We start from the raw sequence: 18,638 nt of genomic DNA on the forward strand, positions 1-18,638 counted from the left end.
TACTGGATTCATTGATTTTTTTGGAGGGTTTTTTGTGTCTCTATCTCCTTCATTTCTACTCTGATCTTAGTTATTTCTTGTCTTCTGCTAGCTTTTGAATGTGTTTGCTCTTGCCTCTCTAGTTCTTTTAATTGCGATGTTAGGGTGTCAATTTTAGCTCTTTCCTGCTTTCTCTTGTGGGCATTTAGTGCAATAAATTTCCCTCTACACACTGCTTTAAATGTGTCCCAGAGATTCTGGTATGTTGTATCTTTGTTCTCATTGGTTTCAAAGAACATCTTTATTTCTGCCTTCATTTCACTATGTACCCAGTAGTCATTCAGGAGCAGGTTGTTCAGTTTCCATGTAGTTGAGTGGTTTTGATTGAGTTTCTTAATCCTGAGTTCTAGTTTGATTGCACTGTGGTCTGATAGACAGTTTGTTATAATTTCTGTTCTCTTCCATTTGCTGAGGAGTGCTTTACTTCCAACTCTGTTGTCAATTTTGAAATAAGTGTGATGTGGTGCTGAGAAAAATGTATATTCTGTTGATTTCTGGTGGAGGGTTCTGTAGATGTCTATTAAGTCCACTTGGTGCAGAGTTGAGTTCAATTCCTAGATATCCTTGTTATCTTTCTGACTCATTGATCTGTCTAATGTTGACAGTAGGGTGTTAAAGTCTCCTATTATTATTGTGTGGGAGTCTAAGTCTCTTTGTAAGTCTCTAAGGACTTGCTTTATGAATCTCGGTGCTCCTGTATTGGGTGCATATATATTTAGGATAGTTAGCTCTTCCTGTTGAATTGATCCCTTTACCATTATGTAATGGCCTTCTTTGTCTCTTTTGATCTTTGATGGTTTAAAGTCTGTTTTATCAGAGACTAGGATTGCAACCCTTGTGTTTTTTTGTTCTCCATTTGCTTGGTAGATCTTCCTCCATCCCTTTATTTTGAGCCTATGTATGTCTCTGCATGTGAGATGGGTCTCCTGAATACAGCAAACTGATGGGTCTTGACTCTTTATCCAATTTGCCAGTCTGTGTCTTTTAATTGGAGCATTTAGTCCATTGACATTTAAGGTTAATATTGTTATGTGTGAACTTGATCCTGTCATTATGATATTAACTGGTCATTTTGCTCGTTAGTTGATGCAGTTTCTTCCTAGCATTGATGTCCACTCCCATTTTTATCAGGATGGTGCAGTTTGGTTTTGTGTTTAGTTTTTATGTTACTTTTCCATCCACTCAATAGGGAGTTTTTAAATCTCAGTTTGTGTGAGGCTCTTTAGGAATTACAAAATGGTTTAAGACGTGGTCTGCCCTTCAAGGAGCTTTCAGGGTAACTCTGCAGTAATGAGCAACACTTCTAAAAAGAACTATGATCACTTGGACATTTAATAAGGACCATAAGAGTTTTCATTCTCACCATGCCTAAGTCAGTGCCTTACACAAAGCATGTGTGTAATTTGATATGAATCAAGAATGCTCTTTGGATTTAGTCCTCTAGTTTGCAGCTTGACTAGAATGTCTTTGGCATCCAAACATAGGTAGGCCATATCAGTGTTTCTTAAACTTAAATATACATATGACTAACTTAGGCATCTTATTAAAATGCAGGTTCTCATTCAGTAGGTCTGGGGTCAGGCCTAAGAATCTGAATTTCTACAGAAAAGCTCCTAGGTGATGCTAATGCTGTTGGCAAGCAGGACCACACTTTTAGTAGTTCACTATTGCTGCAAAAAATCTATCTATTGCTCTTCCAAATCTCAGTGGATTAAAGCAATAGTATTGTGGGTCAGGAATAGTATTGTGGGTCAGGAATTGGCTAGGTGATTCTTTTGCTCCATGTGGTGTTAACTGGGGTCATTCAATGCTGTAGGGCTGGAAGCCGGGCTTGGCTGGTAAGTTCAGGATGGCCTCACTATATGTTGGTCACCTTGGACCAGGAAGGAATGGTTAGAAGGCTGAGCACAGTTGGTGCTCCCTCCCTCTCTGCATAATCTAAGGACCTGTTCCCATGGTCTCTTCAGCAGGGTAATCATCAAACTTCTTAAATGGTGGCTCAGGCCTTCAAAGACTAGGTCTGGAACTGGCACCACATCACTTCTATCACACACCGTTGGGGAAAGCACTCAAAGGCAGCCCACATTCAAGAGAAGGGGAAAGAGACCTCACCATAGATAGGAGTGCTGCAAAATTGTGGCCACTTTAAATAGCTGTCTTTAATGAATACTACAGATGTCCAAGGGCTATACAGAAATTACAGAGATGAATAGCATAGAAGTTAGTCAAGGTTGGGTAGGATAAGATTTGGGTAAAAAGCTGAAATAGGGCCTTTATGATATCAAGAGAAACCTTAACCACATCTATTTCTTTTTAAAATAGTCCTAATATATTATGAAAAGCAAGTTAATACATGGAAAAGGCTAGTAAAATTGTGTTATATTTAAATTATTTACAGTTAAAAAACTGTGTTTACACAGAATACTTAAAAATATAATGATAGACTATACCATGGCTAATACTTCCTCCACCAGAGATTCTGATATAACTGATATAAGAGGAGTGGGGCCTTGGCATTACTATTTTTTAAAAATCCCTGATAAATTATTTTTTGCAGCTAGGATTGTGGACCACTGGCTTAGATAATCTTCAAACTGAAATTGGACAGGTCGTCCCTTCTTGAAACATTTAGCACCATTTTTAGTAAAGATTGCATTAATTTCCGACTTCAAATATGTAAAATAAACATATGTTCTCCTGGCATTTTCTAACTTCCAAACTAAAGAAGTCAAGTTTTCAAGGCTTAAATTTTTGGTTAACTCCTAAAGGTATGTTGTGACAAATTCATTTGTAATAAAATTGACCTCCTGTTTGCAGGCCTGTTTGTATAGTGCTAAAGATGGTGTGTTCACATCTGAAAGAGTAAATTGTTGGACAACAGTTAGTAAATATTCACTTAGAGCAGAGCATGAGATGAAGTGTTGACCTTTTCATAGAGGCTCAGCCAGTGGTTGGAAACTAAGCTATACCCTGAAGTCAGGCTCCAAATTGCTAGGCACTAAATCAAATTCACCCAGGACTGTGTTCTAGGTACCCTGTAGCTAGCCGTCTTCTGTAGCAGCAGATCAGAAGAAATGTAGCAGAAAACTTTTCCACGTTTTTCGAATTAGAGAGCCCTTTCAAGGAAGCTTATAACAGATTACCACATGACAGAGATTCAGCGATTCAGCGAGGATTCTGATTTAGAAAGATACAGAAATAATGTGGATAACTTTTATATCCACAGTCCTTCTGGTTCTTCTCCTCCTCCTTGGCAACCACTTTGTCTGCCTGCAAGATCATTAAGCCTTATTCACTAGATGTCCATCCTTAATTTATTATTTATTTCATCTCAACTCATAATTATAAGCAATAGGGGCATCCACATGCAGAAGGCTGAGTTAGTGTCAGTTCTCCTCTCCCTGGGAGACTTCTGGATAACCCGTAGTTTCCCATATTATTCAATTATCACCTTCATGATTCTGGCTATGTATATATTACTAATACCATTATATAGTTAATTTTTAAATACTTACTCTTAATCAACTCACTTTTAAAAGATTTAGTTTTATTCCTAAGTGGCGGTAGCCATGAAATAATAGAATTATTTACTAGATCTGTGTATTTCTTATACACATTAAAAGAAATCCATTAGTGTTAGTATTTTTCTATGTTCATCCATATACATGAGATACACTTTGGGAAACACTAGGATAATCCATTATCTTGCAAACAATACCTAAATTAAGTTAGTATTCTTTCATGTACAAGTGATAGAACATCCAATTCAAGTGTCACCGCAAAAAATGGAATATGTAGGCCCAATAAGCAAAGGGTAAATTGGCTTCAGGTGTAGCTTGATTCCACTCTCAAATCTCATCCCTTTGTCTTGATGCATCTCTCAGTTTATCTCCTGTGAGGTACCTTTGTTTTCAGGCTCAATGTGTTCTCAACTATACGCCCACATTCTTACGCTCATATCATTATGCCATTCAAGTAGGTGGAAGAAAAAGCTCAGCATTCTCGTAAACTGAATAAAAATCCCAGAATTGAGTTTCAGTGGTCTTCATTAGCTTGAAGTAGATAATATGCCCTGACCTGAAGAAATTATTGTGTCCAGGCCAGTGGACTGCATTGACTGGTGTGGCTGTATCCTGTGGAGGAGTAGAGTTCATTTTCTTTTAAGCATCTGGGCTGAAAGTAGGGGTGAGTGATTCTTCCACAGTATAACTAGGTTATTGTTTTTTTCCACAAAAAAAGAAATAGATGCCTTTAGGCAAAACCTATAAATATTCACCACAAAATTATTGTATACTCTTTCTCTTGATAATTATGTATTACCATTATATATATATATATACTGTTCTTATTTACACATAATCTTTTGTATCCATCCTCCCCTACTTTTCCAGTTATACAGGAATGCATGTTTATATTTTACCAAAAGGTCTACACTTAATAGAAGAACACAGAACTTTATGTAACTTTGTAAAGCTTGCAAAGGGATTAGAGAACATGATATCCTTGAAGTTAAAACCTAAAGAAGGAAATCAAAGAAAGGCTAGGTTGTATTAAATAATTGGTTCATCCATCTGTCTATAAGAAATATTTGAATTTTCTTTTATGGATCTCAACATATTTAATTTCAGCTTATTAGTAGTGCTCTAATAACTTTAGTTATTAATAAATAATACGTTATTATGCTTTTACATAGATAATTTCATCTGAACCTCACATATTGCAAGGTAGTTATTATACTACTATACTACTGTTATAGGTGAGAAAAACTGAAGGCTTAGAAAGGTTAATTAATGTATAGTTAATGATTTACACAGCAAGTAAGTGGCAGAGATCAGATGTAAACTCAGGCCTGCCGACTCCAAAAGCCAAGCACATATGAATGGAAATGCAACTATGAAGATAATAGGATTATGTTACCAACCCATACTCTGATTTGTTTAAAGCTATTCCCTATAGATCAGAAGCAACCCACTTGAAATCAAGTCTGAATTTTCCACCCATCAGTTGTTAGCCTTTTGACCCTAGCATTTTGCAAAATAACCAGTAGATTCAATCAACTTATCTGTTGGAAGAATGAATCAAAATAGCTGACATTGTTTATAGTAAATTGGAATTTGAATGACTGAAATTTTAATTTTTCAAGTATTTGTGTTTTTAAAAACCCATACGGTAAAAAGTAAGGCACTTCCTAATTTTTACCTACAACAGTGAAAGTTGGATCACACTGTTATCTTACAGTGAGAAAATTCTTGCAGCAATGAAACTCTACATAGTGTATGTGTGCAAGATGTTTAGTGCTGAGATGAGAGGTCTCACCATTACTGAAACAGAACTGAAAATGGATGATAATAGAGGTGGCATATCGCATATGGCATAGATAATATTGAGCAGATTCCAAGATGGGAGAGGAGAAAATTCAACCAAGTGAAAAGCTGAAGGAAGGTTTTGAAAAAAAGATGTATGAGAAATGGTATCCATTCTTAGTCACAGTCCTCTGAAAGTTGTTTGAGACAGTACAGGTAAAATTATGCAGAAATTTAACACTGTGTTAGAGCTTTGTTTCTTAATAATCTGTGTATCTTAAGGGGTAGGCTATTTTTTAGTAACTTTGTTTTAATATAGAATAAATATAAAGTGGTTTTTGAAGCCTTTTTAGTTAGTTTGATGTTGTGCTGAGCTATTGGAATAGAGAGTGAAGATGACTTTTTAGCTGAAATTGTTCTCCCTCAGGCATTATGAAAAGACAGTGGAATACATTTGAAGAAGTAGCATCTTAATTTAGCTATTTAAAGAAGAAGGAAATAAAAAGATCGTAAGAGAAAGCATTTTTAACTTTTGCTCTTCTTAAGAATTTTACTTTTAAATGTACAGCCTTAATCATGACAATTTAGATTGTGAAGACTCTTGTTAAAGAAGCTAAGTTGCCAAGTATTTTTAAATGCTGTTATTGACTATATTTTTCTGGACTTAATAAACCTGTATTTTATTTTATTTTATTTTATTTTATTTTTGTAGAAATCACTGAGTCATTTGATTGTTTTTCTACTGTTTTTTAATGGCATTATTACATTTTTGGAACATTACTGTTCTTACTGTTCTTAAGGGTTATTAAGTTGTACCAATAATATTTTACTATACATCATAGTTGCATTAATAGGGAGTGTGTTTTAACTCTGGAATTATAATCAGAATGAAGACCAATTTGATTACAGATAAGATGAACCAATTTAGTACTTCCATCTATATGATTTTCTCAAGTAAAAGTCTTCTTGCCTATAGGTAGATCAGATTATTCTAAGATACATGAAATATACCTTTTTAGTCGTTTTTGTTGTTGTTGTTGAGATGGAGTCTTACTATTTTGCCCAGGCTGGATTGCAGCAGCGCAATCTTGGCTCACTAGAACCTCTGCCTCCTGGATTGAAGCCATTTTCCTGCCTCAGCCTCCAGAGTAGCTGGGATTACAGGCGCCTGCCACCATGCCCAGCTAATTTTTGTATTTTTAGTACAGACGGGGTTTCACCATGTTGGCCAGGCTGGCCTCCACCTCCTGATCTCAAATGATCCATCTGCCTCAGCCTCCCAAAGTGCTGGGATTGCAGGTGTGAGCCACTATGCCCAGCCACTTTTTTTTTTTTTTTAACATAGGCTAAAATAGTAATCCATTAGAAAGCACAAAACTAGATAAATAACATACATCAAGCAATTTAAAAATGGGTGAATGATATATAATTATGTAATTTCCATTAAATATGGATTCCAGTTTTGAAGACTTCATTTCAGCATCTTAGATGATCTTTGAACAAGGGATTCAGACCACAAAAAGAGATCTTGAGAAATTGCACATGATTGCTGTCACTGTTTATAAAATGTCCCATTTTTCTTTTCTCTCATAAAGACTCAGATCTGTGAAATCTCTGTATTTCTCTAAATTTTTCTTCCTCTTTAAAGTGAACATACTTTGCCTTGCAGATTTCTAGAGAAAATTAGATTAAAGTGATGTAATATTCATCTTTAACACATTTAGAAAGTTTTTTTTTTTTGGATGCTAAGCTGTCTAATTTCTTAAATATACAATAGGTGCATTTCATCTGATTTGGTTAGTTTTACCCACAGGTGTTGATAATGTTGAACCTCCAGTTACTAGATTACCTTCTCATTGTGTTACCTTCTATGTTATAAATCTTTATTTTGAACCCTAATAATATTTCTTTTTTCAGATACTTGGAGGTTTATAATTAGAATATTAGAGACTAGATAGCATTTTTAAAGTCAAAAACCAAAGAAGAAATAGAGTTAACTTGAGATAGAAATTAATTGAGTTAAACGTAAAGAAGAACTTTTTGGTATTCACAGCATGTGATTCTTCTGTAAATGTTGATGAAGATACTAATTTAAAAATTATTTAGCAAGTCATAGCTTCAAAATTAAAGAAAATATTAAGTAGGAAAATTTGCGTTGTCATAGTTTCATTCACCTTAATAAATTTCTTTTTTTTTCTGTAGGTTATGACTTTTGTTCTGAAAGGCATAACTGCATGGAGAATTCTGTCTGCAGAAATCTGAATGACAGAGCTGTTTGTAGCTGTCGAGATGGTTTTAGGGCTCTTCGAGAAGATAATGCCTACTGTGAAGGTAATCCTTGTAATGATGTGTAGCTCAGCTGTATAAATTTTCTAGGATTACTGCATGCAAAATTTATTAATTTCCCAGGTTGTCAAGTTGATGGTCCCATTAAAAGCAGTGAATTTAATTTGAAGCATATTAATCAGCTAAAAATAATTATCTTTCAAATTAAAGTTTTTCAGCTATCTGCTATATGTCAGACTAATAAGTTAATATGGCTGGTTTCTTGAATTAGAACAATTCTTCCACTGTGAAATTGCCTTCTTTTTTTCATAATTAGATATTCAGATAGCTCACATATTGACATGATTACTGTGGTTTGCAGTTAGAATTGTAGTCAGAGTTTTCCAGACAGTGTTGTGTAACAAAGGCAATCACTTAACAGGAAGATAAAGTGCCTACTGCTATTTTTGTTTGCTACTCTAAGTAATCTAAGTGATTGTATTCGTGCTCTGTAGTGTTTAGTAAATAGTTCCAGTGGAGTAAATCATTTTCTAGTTACTTTTAAAAATCTTAACTAATACCCAAGATTGTTTATTCTTTCGTGGAAAGTGTCTACATACAGTGAGCAGACCCATGACATTTTCAAATGCTCTGGCTTTGACTCTTCCTGAAGAAATCCATGAGATGTGTTAATTTATTATTTCCCTGAGGTATGGATTTGAATCATTCCTGTTAATTGTGTAACTAGCTAATAACTAGCTACAAACCAGAACATTGATTTGGAGGTGTTTGGGCATTCAGAGAAAGTTTTGGAGACTTCTAAACTTACCCATTCAACATGTCAAGCATGTGCCATAGAGCTGTGGAGATGGAAAACCTCAGGTATAAATACACAGGTTCTGTTTAGCTTCAGGATGATTTGTTGGCTCTTGGGAAACCAACTTCTGTTGTTTCCCTTAGCTTTAAATAGTTTTTTCTTTTTCTTAAAAATCTGTATTCATTTTTTAAATTGACCTTTGGATCAAAATATTTCTTTAAATGCTACTGATTCAGTCCTAAAGGGATCATTCCAGTTTTGCAGAAGAAAACAAATTAAAAAATGGGGAAGGCTTCCCTTCCCCATTCATAATGCAGATTTATTTAAAATTCCTCATCTTAAAAGATTTTACATAAAAATGGATTTTTACCCTTATGTAACATAGAGGTAAACTTTCTTAAGACACTAATGTATTTTCATTATAATATTTGAGATTTCTAACACATAACAAGCCCCTTTGATATTGTTTATATGTATAACATGAAACTACATGATTCATGTGATATTTTGTTTTGAATTTTACTTATATGATTATTACTTTTTAAAAATTTTTGAGCTGCTTTTGATGCTATTAAGTATATTCAATCATGTAATAAATATTTAGTGAGCACCTACTGTGTCCTGAACATTTTTCTAGGCTTGGTGTAAAGTGGAGTAAATGGTGAACAAGACTTACAAATATCCTGTGCTCAGGAGCTTTACATTCTTGGGGTAAGACAGAGAATTACTGGGTGACCATAGAACTAGAGAAGACAATTTCGGGTAGTAAAAATTAATAGGAAGAAAATGAAACAGGTTGATGCACTAAAGATTGGCTGAGGATATATTCAGAGTGGTGAACCTCTGGGGCAGGGAGCGAGGGGAGAGTAGTGGTTAACCTGAGACTTGATGGTAAGAAGGGAAACAGCCATGTAATAATCTTGGATAGAACATTTCAACCAGAAGAATAAAAAGTGGGAATGAGCTTAGAATGCTCTAGGAACAAAATGAAGGAAAATGTAGTGGAGCAGACAAATCAAGGCAATCCTGTTGGAGAATTAGGCAGGGGCCAGGTAATGTAGGAAAGTTTGCAAGGACTTCAGAGTTTCATCAAGGAGGACAGTGATATGCTCAGCCTTGTATTGAAAAGGAGAATTCTGGCTCCAGTGTGATAGGTGAACTATGGTGTTGGGTGTGGTGGGGAGCAGTGGAAATTGGAGACCAGTTGGAAGACTATTGCAGTAGTTCAGGTAAAGATGTTGATGGCCTGGATAAGGAAAGCTATAGGAGGTGAAGAGGAGTGAGGTATATTCATAGTACATTTTGAAAGTAGAGCCAAAAATACTTGCATATAGTTTGATGTGGTGTAGAATTGATCAAGAGGAGCCGAGGTTTGGAATCTGAGCAACACATGGATGGCATTGCTGTTTATTGAGACAGGAAAGAAGTTAAGGAAAGGGGCCAGATATTTAGATTACCTTACTTGCTTAAATTATTTATCAGTGAAACTTACTGAAAATTGGCCTAATCATAAAGACCAACTCAGTTTTTATCTGGAAGTGTTCTGGATAAAATCCGTGGCACAGATTGGCAGCTGTTTTCATCTTGAATGCACTATACAATGACAGATGTTTTACAACTTTATACTAATTGTCATTTGAATATATAATCTTCAAAACATAAGAAACTGATGGAAAAATTTGTTGAACATATTGATATAATCAAATTCAAGATATCTTGAAATTTTTTATACATAAGGACTTCTAATATATCTTTTGTTATTTAGTCCAAATAACAAAATATTATTCAGGATTTGAATAATTCTTATCAAATATGGTTTTTCCTTTGATTGTGGCATGGTTGCTAACTTTGAAGATGTTTTGACTTCTTAGAAGGAACACCCTTTTAAACACTTTTAATGCAATTTTTGCATGTTACATATTTGGTCCTTAAAAAAATTACACTTGTGATTATACATAAAAATAAGCAAGCTGTTGTTTGTAAATAACATACAATTTTATTTACTAAATCTGTGGGGTTGTTTAATGATATGACTTTAATTGAGACTATTGATTTTTACTGCTGTTTTCTTGATCATGGTTATTATAACACTGGTAACCATTGGAGTTCATTCATTCATTCAGTAAACATTTATTAACTACTTACTTTGTGCAAAGTTAGAGATATGGGTAAAGCAGTAAATTAGATATACATGACTAATATTCTGTCAGGCAAGAAAGAGAATTAACAGGCCATTTCATTACACCAAAGAACATTTCATTGCAAATGTGGCAACTATTCTAAAAGAGAAATAGGTTAATAGGGCATGTGATCTGGGTGGTGGGGTTAGGGAAAATTTTGCTTGGAGGAGAAGAGTTTTATTCTGGAATTTGAAGGGTAAGTAAAAGTCAGGGAAGCATGGAAGGAAGAGTAGAAAAGAAGAGAATTCTTACATGGGTAAATCAGCATGTCTAAGGGCTTTCAGGTAGAAAGAAGGACTCTTTAAGAACCGAGGGAAGGTCAGTAGGAGAGAGCACAGGAAAGGTGCCCAGTGAGACTGATGATGAGAAGCAGGATCTTAAAGGTCACACTAAAGATTAGGAGTTTCATGTGAAGAACAAGGGGCAGCTAATTAAAGATTTTAAGCCGAGAAGTGTCATAATCACACTCGTGTTTTAAACGTATCACTCCAGCTGTAGGATGAACGGGAGTAAGGCTGGATGCAGGCAAACCAGTGGGCGAAAGCCAGTAAGGGCTTGTCTTAAAAATAGAAGTGGAAATGTGGATGCATCTAAGAGCATTTGAGAGGTAAAACCAGCCATTCTTGATTAATTGGTGATAGTAGATGATGAGGAGAGAGGTTTAGAGGTTGATTCCCAGGTTTCTGGACTAATAAATAGGCAGATGTTGGCGCTGCTCACTTAGGGAACAGATTGAGTGAGAAAATCATGATGGATTTGGAGTGCCTATGGGACATCTAAGTTGAGTAACTAGTTGAATATACTTCAATTTGGCGTTAAGGGAAGTTTAAGTTAGACCAAAAAAAATGGAATTCTTTGGCATCTAAATGTTAGTTGAGGAGATGGAAGGGATTGCCTAGAGAGTTTTGAGCAACACTTGAGCATTTTATAGAAAACATGATTTGGTGATGGTGATAACAAAGTCATGGCTGAAATTTAAGAGGAAAGAGAAGAGAAGATGGTGTCACAGAAGCCAAGAGAAGAGAGAATTTCAAGAAGTAGGATGTGTCTGAGAGATCAAGAAAAATGAAGACTGAAAGATGTCCTTTGCGTTGAACCTCACAGATGACACTGAGGACAGCAATAGTGATTTTGGTGCAAAGTTGGTGATGCAAGCCAGTTTGGAGTACATTGAATATTGTCTAAGGGGAAAAAATGAATCTGAAGAAGGGAGAGGGCTTCTTCTAGATGTTTGCCTACAAAGGGATGGAGAAAGAAAGTAGCTTAGGGGACCTGAAGCTAAAGAAGGAATTTTTCTGCCCGACCCACTTTTTCTTATTTAACTTCTGTACCGTTTGCCCTTGCCCCAGTATCTCAGCCAGGTAGATGATAACTTCTTGTTCTTCAGTGAGTTTTACAACGCCTCAGATATTTATAAACATAGTTTAATATTAGGATTTTATGACAGCATGACTTCTCTAGGTTTTCTGTATAAGGGATCTAGAATGTCTGGAAGTATATTGGCCTACTTAGTTTTTTGTTAACTACATGCTTATCACATTTCTCTTTAAAAAATTATATATTCATCTCCATCCATCCATCTCATCTCCTATAGATTTCTTTCTAAGTTTTTAAATATTTTACCTCACATTTGGTATTTTGTCAGTACATCTAAGATATAAAAGTTTTCAAAAATTATGTTGGACATCCTGGTTTTCAGACTGGTTTTTTGCTACATGTCTTTACTTGATAGTGAAAATTATGGGATCTTTTGATGTTTTGATTATATCTTCTTTCCTCACATTCCACTATTCAGTATTATGTTAGGGTTATCTTGGCATTCTATTTTAGATGGTGGCTTCCAGAGTCATTTTGTAAGTTTCTTTCTTCAGCACATAATAGTTGCTGGGGATGACAGCTGTGTCAGTCCAATAGCGCATTACGATGAAGATTTTTGTGATTTCCAAACTTCTTAAAACCAGTGGCGTTTTTCCTATCTAAGCCTTTGACATTACACCAAGAACAGGAAGAGTCCTGCAAAAGTGAGTCATTTATATGATTGCATACCACACATAATTATAAAAATTGGTAATTGATGGCTTATTAATGAATTTTAAAGTAAGTTTGTGAAATTAGCAAGAATATGGGAAATAGTTCGGTATAGTCTGACCCCACCTCCAAGTACCTAATTTCTTATTGATAGCCTAGTTTCTCTTGGATTCATTCAATGTCTTTCATTCTGATTCCTGCCTCCAGGTGTCATTTTTCACTTCATGTCACCATCTGTTTAGACACTCTGCCTCCTTTGTCTCTTCCCATTCCTAACCAACCAGGACCCACTCTCCAGATTAACATTCATAAAACATCATTTATTCTACTTGAGTGTTCCCAGTGCCTTCTTCTTTTTTTTTTTTTTTTTTTTGAGACGGAGTCTGGCTCTGTCTCCCAGGCTGGAGTGCAGTGGCCGGATCTCAGCTCACTGCAAGCTCCGCCTCCCGGGTTTACGCCATTCTCCTGCCTCAGCCTCCGGAGTAGCTGGGACTACAGGCGCCCGCCACCTCGCCCGGCTAGCTTTTTGTATTTTTAGTAGAGACGGGGTTTCACCGTGTTAGCCAGGATGGTCTCGATCTCCTGACCTTGTGATCCGCCCGTCCCGGCCTCCCAAAGTGCTGGGATTACAGGCTTGAGCCACCGCACCCGGCCTCCAGTGCCTTCTTCTTGCTCACCACATCAAGTTTGAACTTCTTTGCCCAGCTTCCAGGGCTGTATGTCACCTGGTCGCACGTAGCCATTTATCCATTAGCCCTGAGCAGGTCACCTATCATGATCATTTCTTTTGCTGATAATGATTCATCTGAGTTATGAATTGAATTGTGTTACCCTCACACCCCAGCCCACATTTACATTCTCATTTTAACCATGAGCATCTCAGAATGTAACCTTATTTGGAAATAGGAATATTGCAAATTTAATGTGTTAAGATGAGATAAAATCATGCTGGAGAAGGGTGAGACCCTACTCCGGTATGATCGCTTTCATTATAAAGAGGAGAAATTTGGATACAGACACATAGGGAAATTATCATGTGAACATGAAGACAGAGATCAGAATGGTGTGACTGTAAGCCAAGGAAAACCAAAGATCACTAGCAAAGCACCAGCAGCTAGGTGAGGAGCATGGAACAAATAGTACTTCACAGCCCTCAGGAGGAACCAACCCTGTCAACACCTTGATTTTGGACTTCTAGCCTCCAAAACTGGGTGCAGGACACCCTGTTTGTGGTACTTTATTATGGCAATCCTAGAAAACTAATACAATCTGACAGAAATGCCTTTAGCTTTTTGGCTTAACAATTCATGATTTAATCATTCTTCTAGACTCTGCTTGATTTTTATCTTCTCTGGGAAGAATTCCTGATGAATTTATTGTGTGCATATGCTTTCTCATATTCTCTTTTTATTTTATCTGACTGAACAATTAGTACTTTATACTACTTTATATCCAGTTGTTCAGCTGGAGTATACAACACATCCTCAGATAACATCATTTCATTTAATGTTGTTTCATTATAATGTTGATGAGAAAAAAATATTCCTGACTGAGGCCACAGTCTGTGTGGAGTTTGCACATTTTCCCTATGTCTGTGTGGATTTTCCCGGATACTCCAGTTTCCTCCACACCCCAAAGCTGTGTATGGTAGAGTCACTGGTGTGTCTAAATGGCCCCAATGTCAGTGAGTGTGGGTGTGTGTGAGTGGTTTTATGATGGAATGACATCCTGGAGAGGGCTGGTTCCTGCCTTGTCTCCTGGGCTACCCGGTCAGGTTTGTTGACTGACGGTCTGAAGTGCTTAAATATTCTGAACTGATGGGCACCGTTAGGCTGACTCATCACTAAAGAATGACTTGGCAAGCACTGAGTTTATAGAGTTGCATTTGTACTATATATAAGAAAATCTAATCATGGTACTGACTTTTGTAGCTAAAAAGGGATTCAGTTTTAAATTGATTTCTGTTGGGCTTTAAAAATTATTCTGAATAGTGCAAGAAAAGGAATTTGTTCATTCATAATGTTCATTATTTATTAAATTATATGTGCACTGATAAATAACATACACATTCAAAGGACCTCAACTATTAGAAGTTTCCCCATCTTCACAATTGCTTTTACAGAACACTCATTTTTTTCCTAAGATTTGAATTCTACCTAAAATTTGCAAAGCAACTCACTTCAACATGAAATATCTGGTATGTGTAAGGTGCGTAATAAATACCAGTTGACCCTGAACATGGGAATCTTAGTAAATATTCTTTTACTAAGCACTTGTGATGTGCCAGAGTTGGAATCCTCAAAAATTAACTAGTAAGTTTTTATATTTAGACATCTAGTTCAAATATCTATTTTTTAAGCTTCATCCTTTACATCAATAAAAACATTGATTTCTCCCGCCTCATTCCTGTCTTTTTAATGCTATCTTTTGGCTAATGATACCTCTTCCACCCTCTTTCTTGTTCTGCATTTCAGGGAATTCTAACCTATGTACAAAGTAATGTGAGCAAAACTATGGTTCTTTGGAGGCATTTAAAATGGCTTTTCACATATCATGGGTTTTTGTTTGTTTTTGAGGCAGGATCTCACTCTTTTGCCTAGGCTGGAGTGCAGTATTGCAGTCATGGCTCACTGCAGTCTCAACCTCTTGCGCTCAAGCAATCCCCCCACCTCAGTCTCCCAAGTAGCTGGGACTACAGGCATGCACCACCATGCCTGGCTAATTTATTTTCTTTTTATCTTTTTAAATTTTTTTTGGAGAGTCGTGATTTCACTGTGTTGCCTAGGCTGGTCATATATATGATCTTATTTCGTCCAACAGTCCTATGATGATGAAAGCTTTCTTATAATCTATTTTGTAGTTTAGGAAACTAAAGAGCTTGCATATCAAACGACTCCTTCAAAATCATGTACCCAGGCAGCAAACAGTAAATTCAAGGTTCAAATTCATGTCATCTGTCTTCAAATTCTGAGGACTTTTTCTCTTTACCACTTTTAATTAATTTTGTATAGACAGAGTCTCACTCTATTGTCCAGGCATGGCTGATATGCAGTGGCATGATCATGGCTCACTAAAGCCTTGAATTCCTGGGTAAGCGATCCTCCCACCTCAACCTCCTGAGTAGCTGAGGCTTGCAGGCGTGTGCCTTCACACCCGGCTAATTATTTTTACTTTTGGTAGAGGCGGGGTCTTGCTTTGTTGCCCAGGATGGTCTCAAACTCCCGGGCTCAAGTGACCATCCCACTCCACCTTCTAAAGCGCTGGGATCACAGGCGTGAGCCATTATGCCGAGACTAATTTATTTATTAAATATTGAATCTAATTCTTTTTATAAGAAAGAGTAGCATAAGATTTTTCTTTAGAAAGGCATTTTTAATCATAGTTAGCTACTTTAAAAATTGAATGCTTCTTTTTTTTGAGACGGAGTCTCACTCTGATTCTGTATTTCATCCAGAAAGCAGCACATTGCCATTAATCATGTAACCAACATCCTTTGCTCCCGCACTTTCTCCCTCTTTCCCTCCCTCTCTCCTTTCCTCCCTCCCTCCCCTCTTTCCTTCCTTCTTTTCTTCCTTGCTCCCTCCCTCCCTCCTCCTCCCTCCCAGGTCTCTTCCTCCGCCCCTCCCTTCCTCCCTCCCTCCCTTCCTTCTCCCTCCCTCCCTTCTCTCCCTTCCTTCCTTCCTTCCTTCCTTCCTTCCTTCCTTCCTTCCTTCCTTCCTTCCTTCCTTCCTTCCTTCCTTCCTTCCTTCCTTCCTTCCTTCCTTCCTTCTTCCCTTTACCCCTTCTGTCTCCTTTCTTCTCTTTTTTTTTCAGCTGCTTACCATCTCACAACTAACTTGTTTAGTGATGAATTCCTGACACAACCGTTTTTGCATATGAGTAACTGAGATATAGAGGAAATCTGAAAGGATTCCTTTAAGAGTAAGATGAGCGATAGCCTCAGAAAGTTGCTGCAAGAGATATGAAAGGAAAGCTACAGAATGAACTCAATTCTCTGATTGCAAACCCAGCACACAAGTCCCTGCTGGATCTAATGGGAGGCTTGCTAACAGCTAGGATAAATAACCTAGAGAACTGAGCCCTATGGGATTAATTAGGGAACTCTAACAGACACTGTCACTTTCAAAACTGTCATTAATGATGCACTCTCTGTGGTATACTATGGTAGAATTTCTTAAATAAATAAAACAAAAAGTCTAAGGATACTGTATTAGTCAGGGTTCTCCAGAAAAACGGAACCAATAGGATGTGTGTGTGTGTGTGTGTGCGCACGTGTGTTGTATATTATATGTATGTGAGATTTATTATTATAAGGAATTGGCTGACATGACTATGGAGGTTGACAAGTCCCAAAATCTGCAGTGGGCAAGCTGGAGACTCAGGAGAGCCAGTGACATAGTTTCAGTCTGAGTTCAAAGGCCTGAGATTTGGAGACTCAATGGTATAAGTTCCAGTTTGAGGTTAGGAGAGGAAGACCAACGTTCTAATTCAAGGACTTAGGCAGATGAAATTTCCCTCTTACTCAGTCTTTTTGTTCTATTCAAGTCTTCAATTGATTGTATGAGGTCTGTCCACATTAAGGAGGGATAATCTGCTTTACTCAGTCTACAGATTCAAATGTTAATTGCATCCAGAAACACCCTCACAGACACACCCAGAATAACGTTTGACCAAATGTCTGGTTACCACCTGGCCTAGTCAAGTTGTCACATAAAATTAACCATCACAGGTAAAATTTAAAAGAGAGAGAGACAGAGAAGAGCAAAAGTATTTCTGAGGTTTCCAAATGTCATGACTTGACCTTTTAATGGCATCATCTATCCATTCAATCAAGTGGAAAAATTGCTGCATAAAACAGCTTTCAGGATTAATATGATATATGGAAACATTAAAGTATTTTTAGGCTTTGAGGAACATCTATGTAACATATTTACAATGTTGAGGAAATAATGGATTTATTTTTTCATGAGAATCATTCCTTCTTCAATTAAAGAATTCTGTTATGGAAGTTCTGAAAATCCGTAGTAAGTGACATAGCTAAATTTGAACTTGCATTAGCTATTCATCTGGGCTCATTCATCATTTACTTTCTACTATGCTTCAACTTTCTCAGAGTCAAAACAATTTCCATTCATTTCTAGACTTGAACACCATTAAGATATTCAAATAAGAGAAAAGGACATTTTAAAATTCGAAGCAAAGGTCTCCTTTGATAGGAGAGGATTTTGAAATTTATAAATCAAACCTGATAAAAATGAAACCTTTCTAAATTTCTTCTTAGGCATGGTTTCTCATGCAAAGCTAATTGAAGACACAATCAATGCTATCCATATACAGGTATACCGTGGAGATAGTGCTGGTTTGTTTCCAGACCACTGCAATAAAGCTAGTATTGCAATAAAGCAAGTCACATAGACTGTTTTGTCTCCCAGTGCATATAAAAATTATATTTACACTCTACTGTAGTCTTTTAAGTGTGCATGTCATTATGTCTTTAAAAATGTACTTAATTTAAAAATATTTTACTGCAAAAAATGCTAACAATCATCTGAGCTTTCAGAGAGTCATAATAATATTTTTCATGATGGAGGGTCTTGCCTCAATGTTGGTGGCTGCTGACTGATCAAGGAGATAGTTGCTGAAGGTTAGGATGGCTGTGGAAATTTCTTAAAATAAGATAACAATGAAGTTTGTCAATTGATTGACTCTTCCTTTCATGAGAGATTTCTCTATAGTGTGCAATGCTATTTGATGGCATCTTATCTGCAGTAGAACTTTTTTCAAAATTGTAATCAATTCTGTTAAATCCTGCTGCTGCTTTATCAACTAAGTTTTTGTAATATTCTAAATTCTTGGTTGTCATTTCAACAATGCTTACAGCATTTTTACCAAGAGTAGAGCTTCTCAGGAAGCTACTTTCTTTGCTTATTCGTAAGAAACAATTTCTCATCTGTTCAAATTTTAACATGAGATTGCAGCAATTCAGTCACATCTTCAGGCTTCATT

General features: G+C 36.5%; 1 protein-coding gene across 4 annotated transcripts in view; it reads left to right on the forward strand.

Annotated features, from left to right (window-relative positions):
* NELL2 (neural EGFL like 2) overlaps positions 1-18,638 on the forward strand; it is a 388,158-nt gene that overhangs the window by 171,035 nt on the left and 198,485 nt on the right. For all 4 annotated transcript variants that reach the window (XM_030939199.1, XM_030939200.1, XM_030939202.1 and 1 more), the window contains one exon: positions 7,545-7,673. In XM_030939199.1, coding sequence (XP_030795059.1) covers positions 7,545-7,673 — 129 coding nt within the window. The remainder of the gene's footprint in view (positions 1-7,544; positions 7,674-18,638) is intronic.

This window comes from Rhinopithecus roxellana, chromosome 10 (assembly GCF_007565055.1).
Source record: "Rhinopithecus roxellana isolate Shanxi Qingling chromosome 10, ASM756505v1, whole genome shotgun sequence".
Lineage (NCBI taxonomy): Eukaryota > Metazoa > Chordata > Mammalia > Primates > Cercopithecidae > Rhinopithecus > Rhinopithecus roxellana.